The sequence below is a fragment of the Anoplophora glabripennis genome, unplaced genomic scaffold (genome assembly GCF_000390285.2).
Source record: "Anoplophora glabripennis isolate ALB-LARVAE unplaced genomic scaffold, Agla_2.0 scaffold321, whole genome shotgun sequence".
In the NCBI taxonomy this organism is placed as follows: Eukaryota; Metazoa; Arthropoda; class Insecta; order Coleoptera; family Cerambycidae; genus Anoplophora; species Anoplophora glabripennis.
The window spans coordinates 4,895-20,383 of record NW_019416407.1 but is presented as its reverse complement, the minus strand read 5'-3'; the positions used below and the strand labels follow the sequence as shown (position 1 = coordinate 20,383).

At 32.4% G+C, this 15,489-nt stretch overlaps 2 protein-coding genes across 2 annotated transcripts; both read left to right on the top strand.

The window, feature by feature from the left end:
• The first annotated feature begins 2,267 nt into the window (after positions 1–2,267).
• On the top strand, positions 2,268–8,407 carry LOC108912842 (piwi-like protein Ago3). The gene is made up of 4 exons (XM_018718240.1): positions 2,268–2,765; positions 2,825–3,723; positions 3,915–4,376; positions 6,146–8,407. Exons 1-4 carry the CDS (start codon positions 2,456–2,458, stop codon positions 7,049–7,051), a joined length of 2,577 nt encoding a protein of 858 aa, XP_018573756.1. The 5' UTR covers positions 2,268–2,455; the 3' UTR covers positions 7,052–8,407.
• Positions 8,408–9,838: 1,431 nt separating this feature from the next.
• Positions 9,839–12,696, top strand: LOC108912822 (RING finger protein 141-like). Its single transcript, XM_018718215.2, has 4 exons — positions 9,839–10,156; positions 10,212–10,433; positions 10,485–10,652; positions 11,207–12,696. Exons 1-4 carry the CDS (start codon positions 10,017–10,019, stop codon positions 11,370–11,372), a joined length of 696 nt encoding a protein of 231 aa, XP_018573731.1. The 5' UTR covers positions 9,839–10,016; the 3' UTR covers positions 11,373–12,696.
• Positions 12,697–15,489: the final 2,793 nt, after the last annotated feature.

The window sequence follows — 15,489 nt, the reverse complement described above, 5'->3', positions numbered from 1 at the left end:
TTTTTATGACACAGTCTCGAAATATAAAAAAAAATTCGACACTGGAATATTACCACTATATTTCTTCAGTTTCTTCGTTTAAGAAAGATTTTGTCTAATAAGCGTTTAACAAGAAATTTAGCATTATGTTCTGGTGCATATGTATAAGCGTTGAGTGAGGAAATAGTATTCCTCACCCCCACTCAACGGTGTCAGGGAGATGATCTTGTGGATATTCTCTTGGTTCAAAAAATCCAAAATGTATATCATGCGCCTAGAGTTTTTAATATAAAATATACCAGCCTTTTAGATTATGCAACACACAATACAACAGTGCGAAACGAAAATATAATAACATTGTTTCCTGCTAGAGTCTAGACTAGGGCTGCCAGATCTCCGGGCATGTATCTAGTCTCCATGTCTCCGGGTTTGAGATATTTCCTGATTACGTCCTTTTTTTTAGACATCGGTTTCTTCGAAAACAATTTTTGTTTCCCAAATTCCTGAGACTTTTTTGCACGCGATTGCATGTTGCTACCAAGGACATTTAAATAAAGGGGACTATGCATGTCACAGTCTATCTCATATGTTGGGTGAAGCTAGACAAGGGGAAAGCAGAGGGCTTTATTTTCATCCAACTGATGTGCGCGATTACATCTCCATTGCCGTACATTTTGGATGGGTCAAAATAAAATATTTTATAGTCCTAAGTCAATATATTTCAACAGTTACTCAGTATTTTTATAATAAATATATATAAAATTTTTATAACTTCTTAGAATCCCAATAACTGTAACCATTTCTTTCTTGTTGCACCATCCCCAAGCATCCTAAAAACGTTCACATTTCACTTTTAGAATACTGAGGCAAATTTTCAGTGAGACAAAAATATATTCCCAAAGGAAAACATCAAATGGTTGAATGAATGCAACTTTCAGTTGATTGCATCTTCGGTATTTTTATGTATAAGTGAACCACCACCATATTTTTGCTGTTGTATTTATTCAGTTTTTATGCTCGTGCATTTAGTAAAATTGTAAATATATTTTTGAAAAGGTTTTTGTCGTAGAGGAAAATGAAAATGATGAATGATTAAAATTTGTAATGTTGGGTATAAGGGCGGATAACATTGAAATACCTATAAATATATTAAATATAAATAATGTATGTAACTTATTATTTGTGGTGCAGCATTTTCCTTTGATTTTCATGGCCAAACGTGGTTCATATTATTGTTTTCTTACTATTTCAGCAAAAATTTTAAAAAAATACCAAGTCAGATTTATAAAATTTTACCGTTATTCAAATAAAAGTTACCCACACGCACGACAATGGCCACAGTTGCATATACATTCCAAAGTCACCTTCAAGCATGCTTACCTGTGGAAGGATAGCTGATGTGGATGTTTATAATCCAATTTCTTACAAATTCTGCACTGTCTAACCATATTCACACCTTAAAAGTTTATCCAAAATACATGTATAAACACTAATCACGTTTCACTTACTAAAATCACAACTATTTTCTAACAAGAGACGCCATATTCTGCCAACCACGGCAGAACGAACGAGGAACACGCTACAAATTATTGAGTAGTTGCCAAGTCTTCAAACATGGCAAATATGAAAAATGAAAAATAGTTTAATATGTACAGAATTTAACAATATTGTATGCATAACTTAATAATACTGCCCTATAATAATAATTTTCACAATTGTGATGAAAATTGCGATAAAAATATTAAGTACATTTCCAGTATAATTATACAGCTGACAACAATGATACAATTAGACTGTGAATAGAAATGTAAATAAATAAGTCCCCTTTATTTAAATGTCCTTGGTTGCTACACTCCTATCTCTCCCTCTTTCTCTCTCTTTCTCTCTCTCTCTCTCTAAACCTACGTTACACTCTCGGCCATTGGAACGCTGCAGTAGTATGCTGTAAGATCTTATCTAATTCTCTATTCTCTAAATTAATCTGCTGAATCCATATAAAAGGGATATTTATACATATTTAAACCTATGTGCTTTGTTTATATTTATATAAAGTGTCATTAAATTATATTGAAATTTCATACTACTCGTATTCAAGAAGTTCTCTTGAGAATGAAACTACTCTCTACGGTTCACCATGAAAATCATGGAGACATGGAGAGTACAGTCTAGTCTCCCTGATAAAAATGATGGTCTATGACGTAAACGGTGAAAAATTGCCTACAAAAATTAAATTACCTATTTAGTAATTTTTACAAATTAGTATTGGCAATAGTGAGTTTGATAATTAATGATGGTGTGCCAGTACTGCCATTATCAAAAGAGGGAAACAATTTTTGTTTCATTTTCATTGTGAAATTACACTGACATGAAAGCACGTTTTATGAAGAATCAAATTTTATTTGGGATAGTGAAAATTGTTGTTTTATGGGACTAATAGTGTTCTGTAGCGAAGTACAGATTTAGAAGTGTTTTAAAAATGGAGGACCGTCCTAAGGGCAGAGGTGCAGTCCTTTTAAAGCTTTTAAAAGAAAAAGCAGTTGGACAACCAAAACCGGAGGAAACTCCTGCGCCAACAGAGCCTCCCAGGCCTAGAGGAAGAGCAGCGTTGTTGCACCAACTCCAGCAGAATCGTTTAAAATCCGTTGGTGCTGCATCTACTTCAACAGCAGTTACAGCTTCTAGTTCATCAGAGGCAACAAGTGGGTTAACGGCAAGCAAAGTACAAGATGTTATAACACAAATATCTGAATTAAGTTTTGTAGAAAAAGATGTAGTTAAATATAAAGGTTTGCATTTTTACCAAGGAATGTTTCATAACTGTGTTTTATTTGTTTATTTTTTTTAGGAGAAGCAGGCAAATCTATAAATGTATCTGCAAATTATATAAAGTTGCATGTTGAAAAAGAAAGAGGTGTATATGAATATGAAGTGAAGTTTGACCCTGAGTTGGATGCAAAAAATAAAAGGATAAAAATGGTAAATATTATTATGAGAGAAATGGGTAGTGCTAAAGTTTTTGACGGAGGTAACGTTCTATATCTGCCTCAAAAAATCACAGATACCAGTAAAACATTCAGAGAAACTCTACCTGGTCCAGACGGAGATCAGGAAATCAGTACAACTATAATTTATAAACGCAAAAAGAGTATGGGAGAACGAGAATGTATTCCTCATTACAAAGTTCTCTTCAAAAGAATTATGCATATATTACTGTATACTCAAATGGGGAAGAATTATTTTGATACAGAGCACAAGTATCTTATACCTCAACACAAATTGGAGGTATTCCCGGGTTTCGCCATTACCGTCGATGAGCTCGAAGACGGATTGCTATTATGTCTTGACACACAACATCGAGTGCTTCGTACACAAAATGCGTACGAGCTTTTAAATGAATTGAGGTGTTCAGACCCTCGCAGATTTAAGGAACTTGCTACTGCCAATATTATAGGATCTTGTATATTCACACGATACAATAATAAAACATATACAGTGGACGATATAGCTTGGGATATGTCACCAGTAGATACCTTCCCCACGAGAGATGGTAAAAGCATCTCTTTTGTTGATTACTATAAACAGCAGTATAATATTGTTATCAGGGATGTTACCCAGCCATTATTGATTAACAGAAAAAATTTAAAAGTTTCGGGAAGTTCCGAAAAAGTGGAACGCATGGTCTGCCTGATACCAGAATTGTCCTTCTTAACGGGACTGACTGATACGATGAGGAGTGATTTTAGGGTAAGAATTGCGATAAAATTTTGTGTTTAATAGCGTACATTGTCTAAAAAATTACAACAAAAAAAGTGCTTTGGGGGGCTCGATTTTGAAATTTCTCCATTGGTTTAAAAGACTGTAAAATAATACTTTGACTAAAATCATTATCTTGAACATTTTAAAAATCATAAATTACTTGAATATGGTCATTGTAGGTGATGAAAGACGTTGCTCAATACACACGTGTAACCCCACATCAGAGAATGGCCGCCTTACGCACATATCTATCTAGCGTCAAAAATTCCGAGAAGGCTCAGCAGATTCTAAACGAGTGGGGATTAAGAATTGACGGGGGAACAATAGATATGCGCGCTCGGCAACTAGATAACGAAACGATATGGTTTGGCGGAGACCAGACACACAGGACCAATAACAATGCGGACTGGACCAGGGCCGTCGGTGAAAACCAGGTGACTGGCCCTGTAGATATGATCAATTGGATCGTATTTCATACGGAGCGTGACACCAAATATGCCAAAGATTTCAGCGATACTATGACGAGGCTAGGTGGAGTGATGGGATGTACGATCGCTTATCCCAGAATTATAAAACTAGCCGATGATAGGACCGAAACGTACATGAACGCTTGCAGACAATATATTGCCAAAGAAGTACAAGTAAGTATTAGCATTCGGGGTTGAAACGATTTGAATCACTTGTAGACCAGGTGGGACCTGTTTTGGTGTGGATGTTTTATATAGTATGGCTAATTTTTGCTTTAATGGCTCCAAAATTATATAACAAAACGTAATTTCACTATGCGCGCGCTTTAAAACTTGTGCTAAACTTATTATTATGTATGTATGTATGTCGGGGTGGTGGAAAATTGCTTTTCCACCATGGCACTTAGGCCTTATTAGGCCTCTTGTACACCCCCCTTCATTACTCAAGTACTTTTCTTCAAACCATCCTATTTACTACACGGGTGGCTTGGTGGCAATGTTTATGTATGAGCAATGGTCTTGAGTTACAGAGATTTATTGCTCTATTCTCATTATAATTTTATCGGGGACCACACACAGGCGGAAGGTGTTGAGCGACCCAGGTCTCTGGTAGGCTGCCACAGCCACGTCCCCGAACCTGCCTTAGGTCACCCATCCAGGTGCCAGCCTGCGTTCGTGATGCTTACCTCGGCCGATCGAAATCCATCGGCTAAGACACCTGGCTAGGCGATCCCCTAAACTTATCATTAAACAAATAGTGAAAAAATTGGGAAAAATTCAATTTTTTTTCTTTTTTTCAACACAGTTTAAAAACCACTAATTTTAGAGAAAAATTGAAGAGGAAAAAAAGATTCGTAATTAAATTTTGCACAAGATATAACCTATTTTCAAATAAAAAAATACAACATAATTATTGCAAATATAGCAAAAACAAAAAAAGTTAAAAAAATTACAATATTTTTTATATTTAAAATAAAATGAAATCATTAACTGATTAAATTATTGTTTAATTTTTAAAAATGTATATGAACACTTATTAATTAATTTATATTCAATAAAAATGTAGTATTTTCAAAGATAATTTGATTTTAAAAATTTTATATAATTATTGTTTGAACAAATGTTGAATGCGACAAGAGCGCAAGTTTTGCAAATTCACTCTCGGAAAGTACTCGGAATGACAAAGGTATTTGTTTAAAAAATAAACTGTGGAACCGAGTAACAAATCATGTTTTTTTTTAAAGAAGCGTCTTTCTGAGTACTTTAAAAGCATAATTAAAAAATAATAATTTTAATGAATTTATAAAGTTATTCTATTGCTTTGTAAGCGCAAAAATTACACATATTTTTAAACAATTACCACAGCTCTCCTAATTATTGGAATTCAATTTTTCTGGACGCATTTTAACGTTTAAGTGACCTTTTTTGTGTGATAAAATTTTCAAGTATCTAGAAGTCTTAATTTAGGCTCAGTTAAATTTGCAAAAATTTCATTTTTTTTTTCAAAAATCTGGATTGCAAAATTATTACTCGAACACTATCGGACCGATTTTAACGAAAATTGGTTTAACGTTTTATTATATCAAAAAGATTTTTTTGGCCAAGTATGAAGATGCTACCTATAATATATAAATATTGTAATTTTTTTCACTTTTTTTTATTTTAGTTATTAGGAAGTTGATTAAATCCTCGCTCTTTTTCCGTGAAACTTGATGGTTTATTTAAAAGAATGAGTAAAAAACGTGTCACTGAAAGTATTGTCCATTGCCAGCAACTACTTTTTCCCATCTTCCTGACAGCAGTTTCATTCCACGCAGGAAAAAGAGACATTTATGCTTTTCTTCCATACTATGTGATACAAATTACTTAAACTAATACTTAATAAATACAAATTTATGGGTAACTAGCTAATTAATCGTACATTACGAACCGTTCTATTACAGATCGTAGTATTCATTTGCCCCTCGATGAGGTCGGACCGCTACGCCGTCATCAAAAAAATCTGCTGCACACAGATTCCCGTGGCGTCCCAAGTGATAAATTCCAGGACTTTGTCCAACCCCCAGAAAGTCAGGGCCATAATTCAGAAGATAGCATTGCAGATGACCTGCAAATTAGGGGGTACCCTGTGGACGGTACGGTTCCCGTTCAAAGGATGGATGATTTGCGGGATCGACGTCTACCACGGATCGAAAGATAGTTCGGTTTGCGGCTTTGTGGCGAGCCTTAACGAAAGCATTTCAAGGTGGTTCAGCCTTGCACTTTTCCAGAGTCAAGAACTGGGCGACTTTTACAAGTTAGCGTTTACAAAAGCCGTAGAGACGTGGCGCAACGAGAACGGATATTATCCCTCGAAAGTCGTCATTATAAGAGACGGCGTCGGCGACGGTCAATTGGAGCACTGCCGACGGTACGAAATAGAACAATTCGAGAGCTGCTTGAAGGAGTTCGAATTGGAAACTAAATTGTGTTTCATCGTGGTCCAGAAAAGGATTAACACCAGAATCTTCGCCTTAGGGCGGGAGAGTGCGGAAAATCCTCCTCCCGGAACCGTTCTGGACCATACCGTCACTAGACGGTACATGCAGGACTTTTTCTTGGTTCCTCAGAACGTGCGTCAGGGCACAGTGAACCCCACTCATTACATCGTCCTTCACGACACGTGCAATTTGAAGCCAGATCACACCCAAAGACTGTGCTACAAACTTTGTCATTTGTATTACAATTGGTCCGGCACCATAAGAGTGCCCGCGCCCTGCCAGTACGCCCATAAACTGGCGGCCTTGGTGGGCCAGCACATCAAGAAAGCCCCGAGTGCAAGCCTCGCCGATAAACTTTTTTATTTATAAGTTCTTTTCGTTCCTCACAGTTATGTTTTGTTTTTTCTTAGTTTCGTTTAGTTTATGGATGTTTTTATACAAGGTGTTTTAGAATAAATAATAACACAGCCCAGTATATTTTCTCTGAGTGAATTTTTCATACAACTTTGCTATGAAAATTACTGTGAAATTTTCGTCTGAATAAAAATGCTATACAGGGTGATTTGTGAAAACTTTCGATAACTTGATTGAGATTTCAAGTAAAATTTTTCCAAAGCAAATTGTAAATGGTGCTGCAGTTGAAGGGAAATTTTTTTAGAAATGTTTTTTCTGCACCACCCTTCAGTTTTAATTTAATTCCGTGGGTTATGATCTAAAATTTTCTTTAATTAGTTTTTAACTAAAATTATTACAAGTTTTAAAAATTTTGGTAATGGAATACCTATTTCAAGAATTGGATTTTCAAACTGTTGACAGACTTTAAGGAACAAATCTTTGAACATGAACATGGATCCGTATATCGATAGTTTGGGATAATTAAAAAAAAAAATCTTAAAATATTTCTGAAGATGTTCAATTAGGAATGATAATTTTTAATGCAGATTGATGGAACTCAGTGTAATGATTTATGTAATTAAAGATAAAAAATCCACTAAATCTTCTTTTACAGTTTGCCCATGTATTTAACACCCTGTATACACAATTTTTTTGAATTCAAATGTGATGCAGGAAACCGCTTTGCAAATTCCTGAAAAAAGACTTATTTTGACTTCAGCACCACCTAATTTGCTTTAAAAAAATTCCAGTTGAGGTCTCGATTGACCTTATGGAGCATGTCTATCTACCGGCATTTACAAAATCCAGAAATCTTTTTTCCAACTATTTAGTGTTAATTTATCACGTGTTATATTGAAACATCTTGTATATATCTGGTTCAGAATTTTATGTTGATTTATTTGATGAAGATTAAGTTTATGTTTTAAGGTATTATGTGTTTTAATTTTTTTTGTTCTTTAACATCATTCTCTTACTGATGCTTAAAAGGTACAAATTTCAGGTCTTTAAAGTTTAAATAAATGTCATATGAACTTTAATGCGGAGTATTAAAACATGTACTTAGAAAAAAATGCCGTAACTGTTTTTCGATGACTTCCATCTCCATAAAATTTAAAAATTAGTAAAAGTAATTTCAGTTATAAATATTAGTATTAATATTTTGATTTTGATCTTGTGTTCAGCGTTTAATAAGAATTTAAATCGCAGCTTGTAAATATATTTGCATATTTATAAGCAGTGCACATTTTATTTACGTATGACTAGACTGTAATATTGTTAGTTTTTTTATGAGAATATGAGAATATTTTTTGTATTAAAATTTTGTAGAAATTTAGTGTTTTAATTTGGTTTAATTGACTGCCGATTGTAGGTACTGTACCTAACCTAAACTACCCGCCCACCCTACTTATAGGTGTGTCAAAATTTCTTGATTATGCCATCACTACTTCCAGTGATGCCAACTTGCCCCAAATTTAGGGAAAAGAATTTGAAAAAGGGGATTTTTGGGGGAAAATATTTTTAGGGTATTTTCTAGGAATATATCTAAACAATAAATCAGTTAACTTTATTTATAAATTTTGTGTACATTTTAAATTAATAGAACCTTTTTATTTAAAATTTTTATAAAAAAAAATTATGTAGGCAAGTTAATTTATTAGATTTCAATACAATGAGAAATATTTAATTATATTTTTCATCTAATTAATTAATTATGCCAAGGCAATATAATATTACCAAATAAAGTTTTATAAATCGATTGAAAATTTTATCATGTTCCAAGTTAGGGTATTTCAGTTTGAATGTAGGGGATTTTAAAATAGGCTTGGGGGAAAAAGTTTCGACCGATTGGCATAACTTTACGGCGACAGTGTAGATCAGTGAGAAAATGACAGTTTGGGCCACATACTGTATAGAAGTATGTGGTTTGGGCACTATGTCTGTCGCAGATGCTCGTATGTCATTGGTTAAGGTAACATCCTCCTGATATTTAAATATTCAAATAAAATTATGACAAAGAGTGCGATTACCCTTACTATCACTCTTTCTGCAGCGTCTTCACTTTTTAACACGCCGTGATTTCTCCATGTACATAGTATATGCTCTAAGAATTAAGTGGTGCTTTCTCCGAGACAGTTGCTTCTGACCTAGAGTCAATAAAGAGAAAAGAATTTGATTTTTGTGTGACACGCAGACTTTAGGATCACATCTTACTGTATATAGCTCCAAGGTAGCCTCACAGTAGCCGAGCGCGTTAAGTGAAGAGAGAAAGCTACTATGAAGGTACTCACTATCTCTCTCCCGCCGAACATGATTGGCTCACAACTAATCCCTTCTACGACTACGTGACAGGAACAACCAATCACATTCAACGAGAGGGACAGCATGTATCTTCAATCTTCATACAAGCTGTCTCCGTCTTCGCCTTGTATCGCGCCATGAAACTGAATTTTTGCAAAGCCTGTCTCTCTTTTGGTTGTTGTATTCTGTGCGCATAAAGTCATATCTTAAAATGACACTATCTAAGAATTATCTATAAAATTTGTAGCATCAAAATTTAAACCTAAGTTTGTAGCCATCAGCTCAACCTGCTGAACGTACTGCCACAGTAACTTTTAGCATATAGTCACAAAGATACATATACTGTATATTATGGACCGATTTGTATTATGCTGTTATATTCTTCAATTCAATATAGTTTATGGTATAGTAGTAGAAGAAGAAGAAGAAAGTTTTGTTGACATTAACAACGACAACCTTGACTTGACAACAACTGACATTGAAAGACGATACTCTTGTTTATCGTGTTTTTTTTTTCCATTTTAAATGTAGTGCATGACAATTTACCGAGTTCACCTAATTTGAATAAATAGGTGTATGTCCGTAAATGGCTGTCTCTATTTACTGTCCCATTTTTTAAGCAATACAGTATTTAACAGCTATGGGAGCTAGTGGTTCTCAGTTCCAAGATACATTTTCACAAATTCTGAACGATGAACCTATTAATTCTTTGCTCTCTGATGAAATTCATCAGTTAACTTATAATCAGTTTTTGGAATTTCTTGGAGAATTAAATTTACTGTAAGTAATATATTTGTAGTTGCAGTGCATATTTAGTACACTTATTTAATTTCAGATCAAAAAAATGTTTGGACTCCAACGGTAATCAGTTGGTTTTTGCAGTAAAGAAAGATACTGACTCTACAATTTTTTGGAAAGCAACAGTTCAAATTGCATGTGTGAAAATTAACTCTGAGACACAAAAAGTAGACACATTTAGGCTTTTATCATTAACGGAATTTCTAAAAGTTTTTAAAACTTTTAAGTGCCAGGTTGCTGCTGCAGAACAGTCGGAGACGTATAATATCGTTATTTTGTTGTTGTAATAATTATAAATCATTTTTTTTAGAGCAACCGGGCTTTCAGATTTGACTATATCCAACTTTTTGGATAAAGTTGACATTGATTCAAAAACGGGTTCTGAGGAAACTAATGAATGTTGCATTTGCTTTGAAAGAAAACAGGAGATAATTCTGCCTTGTGCACATAGTTTTTGCACACATTGTATCGAAGAATGGTATGTATTTATTCATTTTAAAAACTAGAAAATTAATTATAATGCTGAAAAATGAGTAAATCTTTAAAAGTAGTTCATATGTACCATTACCATGAAAATTTTGCTTCCAAAATTTATTTGGTTTTAATGATATTTTGAAAAATGTTTTTAATTATTGCTTATAACAAGTATAATAGCACTTAATTTTTTGTATTTATAAAAAAAAAAAACGTAAAATTCTTTGTAAATTGCAGATTATCCATTTCATTTTTTATTTGTTTTATTCATTTATCTTTTTGCTATTTTAGAAACTTGTCTGCTTATATATAATATATAATTTAACAAATATTGTTTAAAATAACCTTATTTATACCCAGATAATAAAAGACCGAGGTTGTAGTGTTTATAAATGTAAATAATTAACTTATTTATATTCTGCGTCCTATTTAAATTGAATAATAAAATACTTTTTAAGACATTTGAAATAAATAATTAACTTGTTGAGAGTAAACAATCAGACCTAGATCTAGATTTACGCCTGCTATTTTTATATAGTTCATGGAATTATTTTCTAGGAATGAAATTCATGGCACTTGCCCAATATGTCGGGAGAAACTAGAAAGTACTGACGATACATGGGTGCTCTCAGAAGTTCCTAAAGCTGAGGAAATCAGTACGGAAATACGCAATAACCTTATGGAGTTGACAAACGATAGGTCACCCCCGTGTAGCCCTTCGTAAATACTGTCCTTAAACACTTCTTAAAACATTTATAGATATTGTTTTTAGTAGTCGTGGAGATTTGGGCATTTTTATAAAAACAGCACTAGTCACGGTAGGCTTAGATCTGCAAAGAGAATTTTTAGCATTGGAAAAAAATGTTCGGATTATTGTAGCATGACGATATATTACAACATAAGACAGGTTTATTTTTATGGGGAGATTCTCTGCTCAAACATTTTGTAATTCTTATAAAATTATACATAATTATATGTAGCCAACCAGTTTTAGAAATTGTAATATTAACAAAAAAAACTATTCGATTATTTCAAATTTTGATCATCGTAAATTCAAACTTATGCAGTCAGGATAAAAATCTGTTTAATTTATTCTTTTCATGCTACGTTTAAAAAGTAATATTTGGAAGGATTGCATTATGTGTTATATTTACTAAAAAATTGCATTTGTTTTTTAAAACAATTTCGAGATATAGTGTATGTAGTGTTTTTTTGTGTACCTTTACTTTTTTATCCGGTATTGCACAGATCGGGTACAGTGAAACAATACGATACGTCAGTACCGGTATTTTTTGAAGAATCGTTCTTCTAATATGTATGATTTATGGCATTCCCTAACAGTGAATGTTGATGAGAAACCAATACACAGTTGTTATATTAGTTGCTTTACAGTAACGGTATTTACAGTTTAATCAATTCAATGAATAGCTTTAAATTTGAAAGATTTATAGTCTGAATATTTTTTAATGTATGCTTATTTAATTGGCAAGTATTAAATTTTACAAATATGTAAACTTTTTTAAAATAACTGTTTTCTTTTTTAATTTTCTGTTAACTTTCATTATATTATTGATCTGTTTTTATTTCTATATGCTTTTTAAGACTACTTTTAATATTCTTGGATTTGGGGCAAAGTGAAAGTGATAATAGTGTCATCTATACTATTTGTAGTGTAGTTTAAAAATTATTTGTTAAATATTAAATGATATTGTTATAAAATTAACTATAATAACACTATTACACAATTTTGTTTCAACGTGTCATGTACGTGCTGTGCAATGTTGTCTTTTTTTTATTTCGTGTACTTGTTCCTGAGTATTTTTAGTAGTGAACGCATCCTGCAGCTCATTAGACGTAATTTTGAGGTGAAGGTTACTTATGCTAAATTAGGGATGTAATACAGCGAATCATAACACAAGATTACGTTTTGGAGTTGTAGTTTTTCGTCTAATTTATACAGCTATACCTTTTTAAGGGCAGCACATTCTGATAAAAGTAATACAGTAATACAGGGTGTTTACAAATTTGAAGAGGACCTACTGACCACATTGATCAATTAAAACATTTTTGGAACCGCCGAATAAAGCGATACAAAAACAAAGAAATCAAAGAATATAACCTGTAGTAGTTAAACGGGTTTAAATGACAACTGGTAATCCATTCCGCAATGACGTCTCAAGCACTAATCTCGCTAGGTACTGTTTGTTGGTCTCGTTAGTCTATTTTTTATTTTTCCTCTAGTAAAAAAAAAGAATTATTGTTAGTACATGTTTCTGTGGCCTTAAAACTTAATTTTTTGTTCTACTTAAAAAGTAGTGAACAAACGTAAGCGGATGTCACCATTTATGTAGTCCATAACTAGCGGGACAATTCCAGATGTTCCCAACAAGTTTTAACAATTGCGGTTGTTATTAATTTTAAACACCATTTTGCAGTTCTAATGATTTTGATAATTGAAAATGCTTGTTATTTAAAAATTCCCTTTAGATTTGTAAACAGCCCGTATAGAATTTCATTCACGTTTTATTAAATGTGGTAAATCATTGATGTTTCACAGACTGAAGAAGTACCTATAGGCCAACCAATAGAGCGAAAAAAAAAAAGGCTCTTAAATATTACAGCAAATTTCATGTATTTCCTTTTCAAAAATACTTAGTAAATGGAAACCCAAGTGATTTTCCCAGCAGACGTGAAGAATTTTTTTTTAAACAATAAAAACTGCAAAAAAATGACATTTTTGTTTGTTTTTTTTTTATATATTTTGAAAAATAATGATGGAATCGTCTTTCTCTCAATAGGACTTTTGTAGAGAATAAAAAAACCTATAAAATCGTTTTTTGTGAGACCCGATCGGTTCATGTTTTACAGACAGAAAAATTCATAACACCGTCAAATTTGAAGCTGGAAAAACAATCTTGCGGAAAATGACAGATAATACTATGTAGTTTAAACGTGCGCAAGATGGTTTCTGTCCGATACATAGTTTTTGCACAATTGCATTATAAACAAATTAGGGTTTTTTTACACAGCGTGTCGATTTATCGAAAATTGTCCAATTTAAATTCTGAAAACGGCATCTGAAAGTAGACGACAAAACCACCAATTTGTATATCGGATTTTCGCTTGGGCGATGAGAAATATGCTAAAAATGCCCTTGTAAGTCACCCGAAACAATCGAAAGTACGCTCGCTGCTTCCCCCAATACTACTACCCAACTCTGGCTGTGGCTCGACTGTTTTTCCAGCTTCAAATTTGACCGAGTTACGAATTTTTGAAAAAGGTCTATATTAAAGGTTTTTAGGATTTTCTCTGTAAAGAATGAACTGAACTCTGTAAAGAATGAACTGATCGGGTTCTACAAAAGTCCTATTGAGAGTAAGACAATTTCATAATTATTTTCCGAGATATTATAAAAAACACAAAACAAAAATGTTTTTGTTTAAAAAAAAATTGTTCACTACTTTGCTGGGGAAATCACTTGGGTTTTCATTTACTAAGTATTTTTCAAAAGGTAATACATGAAATTTGCTGTTAATATTTTAATATGCCAAAAAATCTATTGGTTGCCCTACTATTATATGAAATGTTTTTTTAAACAAAAATCAAATAAATTTAGTATACAGGGGGTTCTTTTTTAATATTTCTCAGCCCAATATCAAAAACAAAAATTGATGCTTTCTAGCTCCATGTTTGACTTTAAATTATTTATTTTTTAATATTGGGGGGTTATACAGGGTGTTTTTAAATAAGTGCGAAAGATTTTAGGGGGTGGTTGCTGAAGTTATTTTGTGGAAAAAAATTCATATAAACGTAGGTCGAAATGCTTCGTTTCCGAGATACAGTGTTTAAATTTTAATTTTTTATTTAAGTATTTTTGTTAATTATTTCAGAATTTTAAAGATATTGACTCAAAATTTGAAAAACGGTTTGGAGGGATAAATGTGCATTTTTTGGGGGATCCAAATATTTCTACTTACACCAGTGGCGTTCGTGCGAGAACCAATACAACTTTCTTTAATAAAAAAAATCGTACGCCATTGACTTTTTCCCATTTTGATATTTATTTATAAATTCTGATTGAAATTGGTCTCTTCATATTTTCGTAGGATGCACCATTTTTTGAGGAAAAAAATAAAACATACTTTACTGCAACAAGCTTATTTTTAATTTCTATTGATACATTATCTAGTAGGTTGCTGTCAATATTTTTAAATAAAATACAACCATCAAATTTCGAGTCAATTTAAAATTCTTTGACATAATAAAAATAAATAAAAAATTAAAATTTAAACACTGTATCTCAGAAATGAAGCATATTTCAACCTACGTTTATATGAACTTTTTTTTCACAAAATAACTTCGACAACCACCCCCTAAAATATTTCTCACTTATTTGCAAACACCCTGTATATTTAGTCCTTTGCTTTTTTTGTTTAAAAAAAAATTATTAAAAAATCAAATACATAGCATTTTAACCAGGACAACTTTTATACTGAAATAATATTTTGGACATTATTGGTCATATTTTTTTTCATATGGAGTTGAAACCATTTTCTTTGTTTTTTGAGATTTTGGCAGGGAGTTTTAAATGTAACACCCTGTATGTTTTTCCTGTGGCAAACGATGTTTAATTGTGATTTTATGAAGTGTAGTTTTATCTGTTGATGATGTTTGTAACAATTTATATATTTACTGTTTAAAGTTTTATAATAAATCAAAATGTATGTGTTACATTTGTTATTTGAATATTTTCCGGCCTTTTTCATTGGACTCGATGAAAAATAAAAAAAAATGCATTAGCAAAATTACATATATTTCGCAACTTTAATCAACTGATAAAG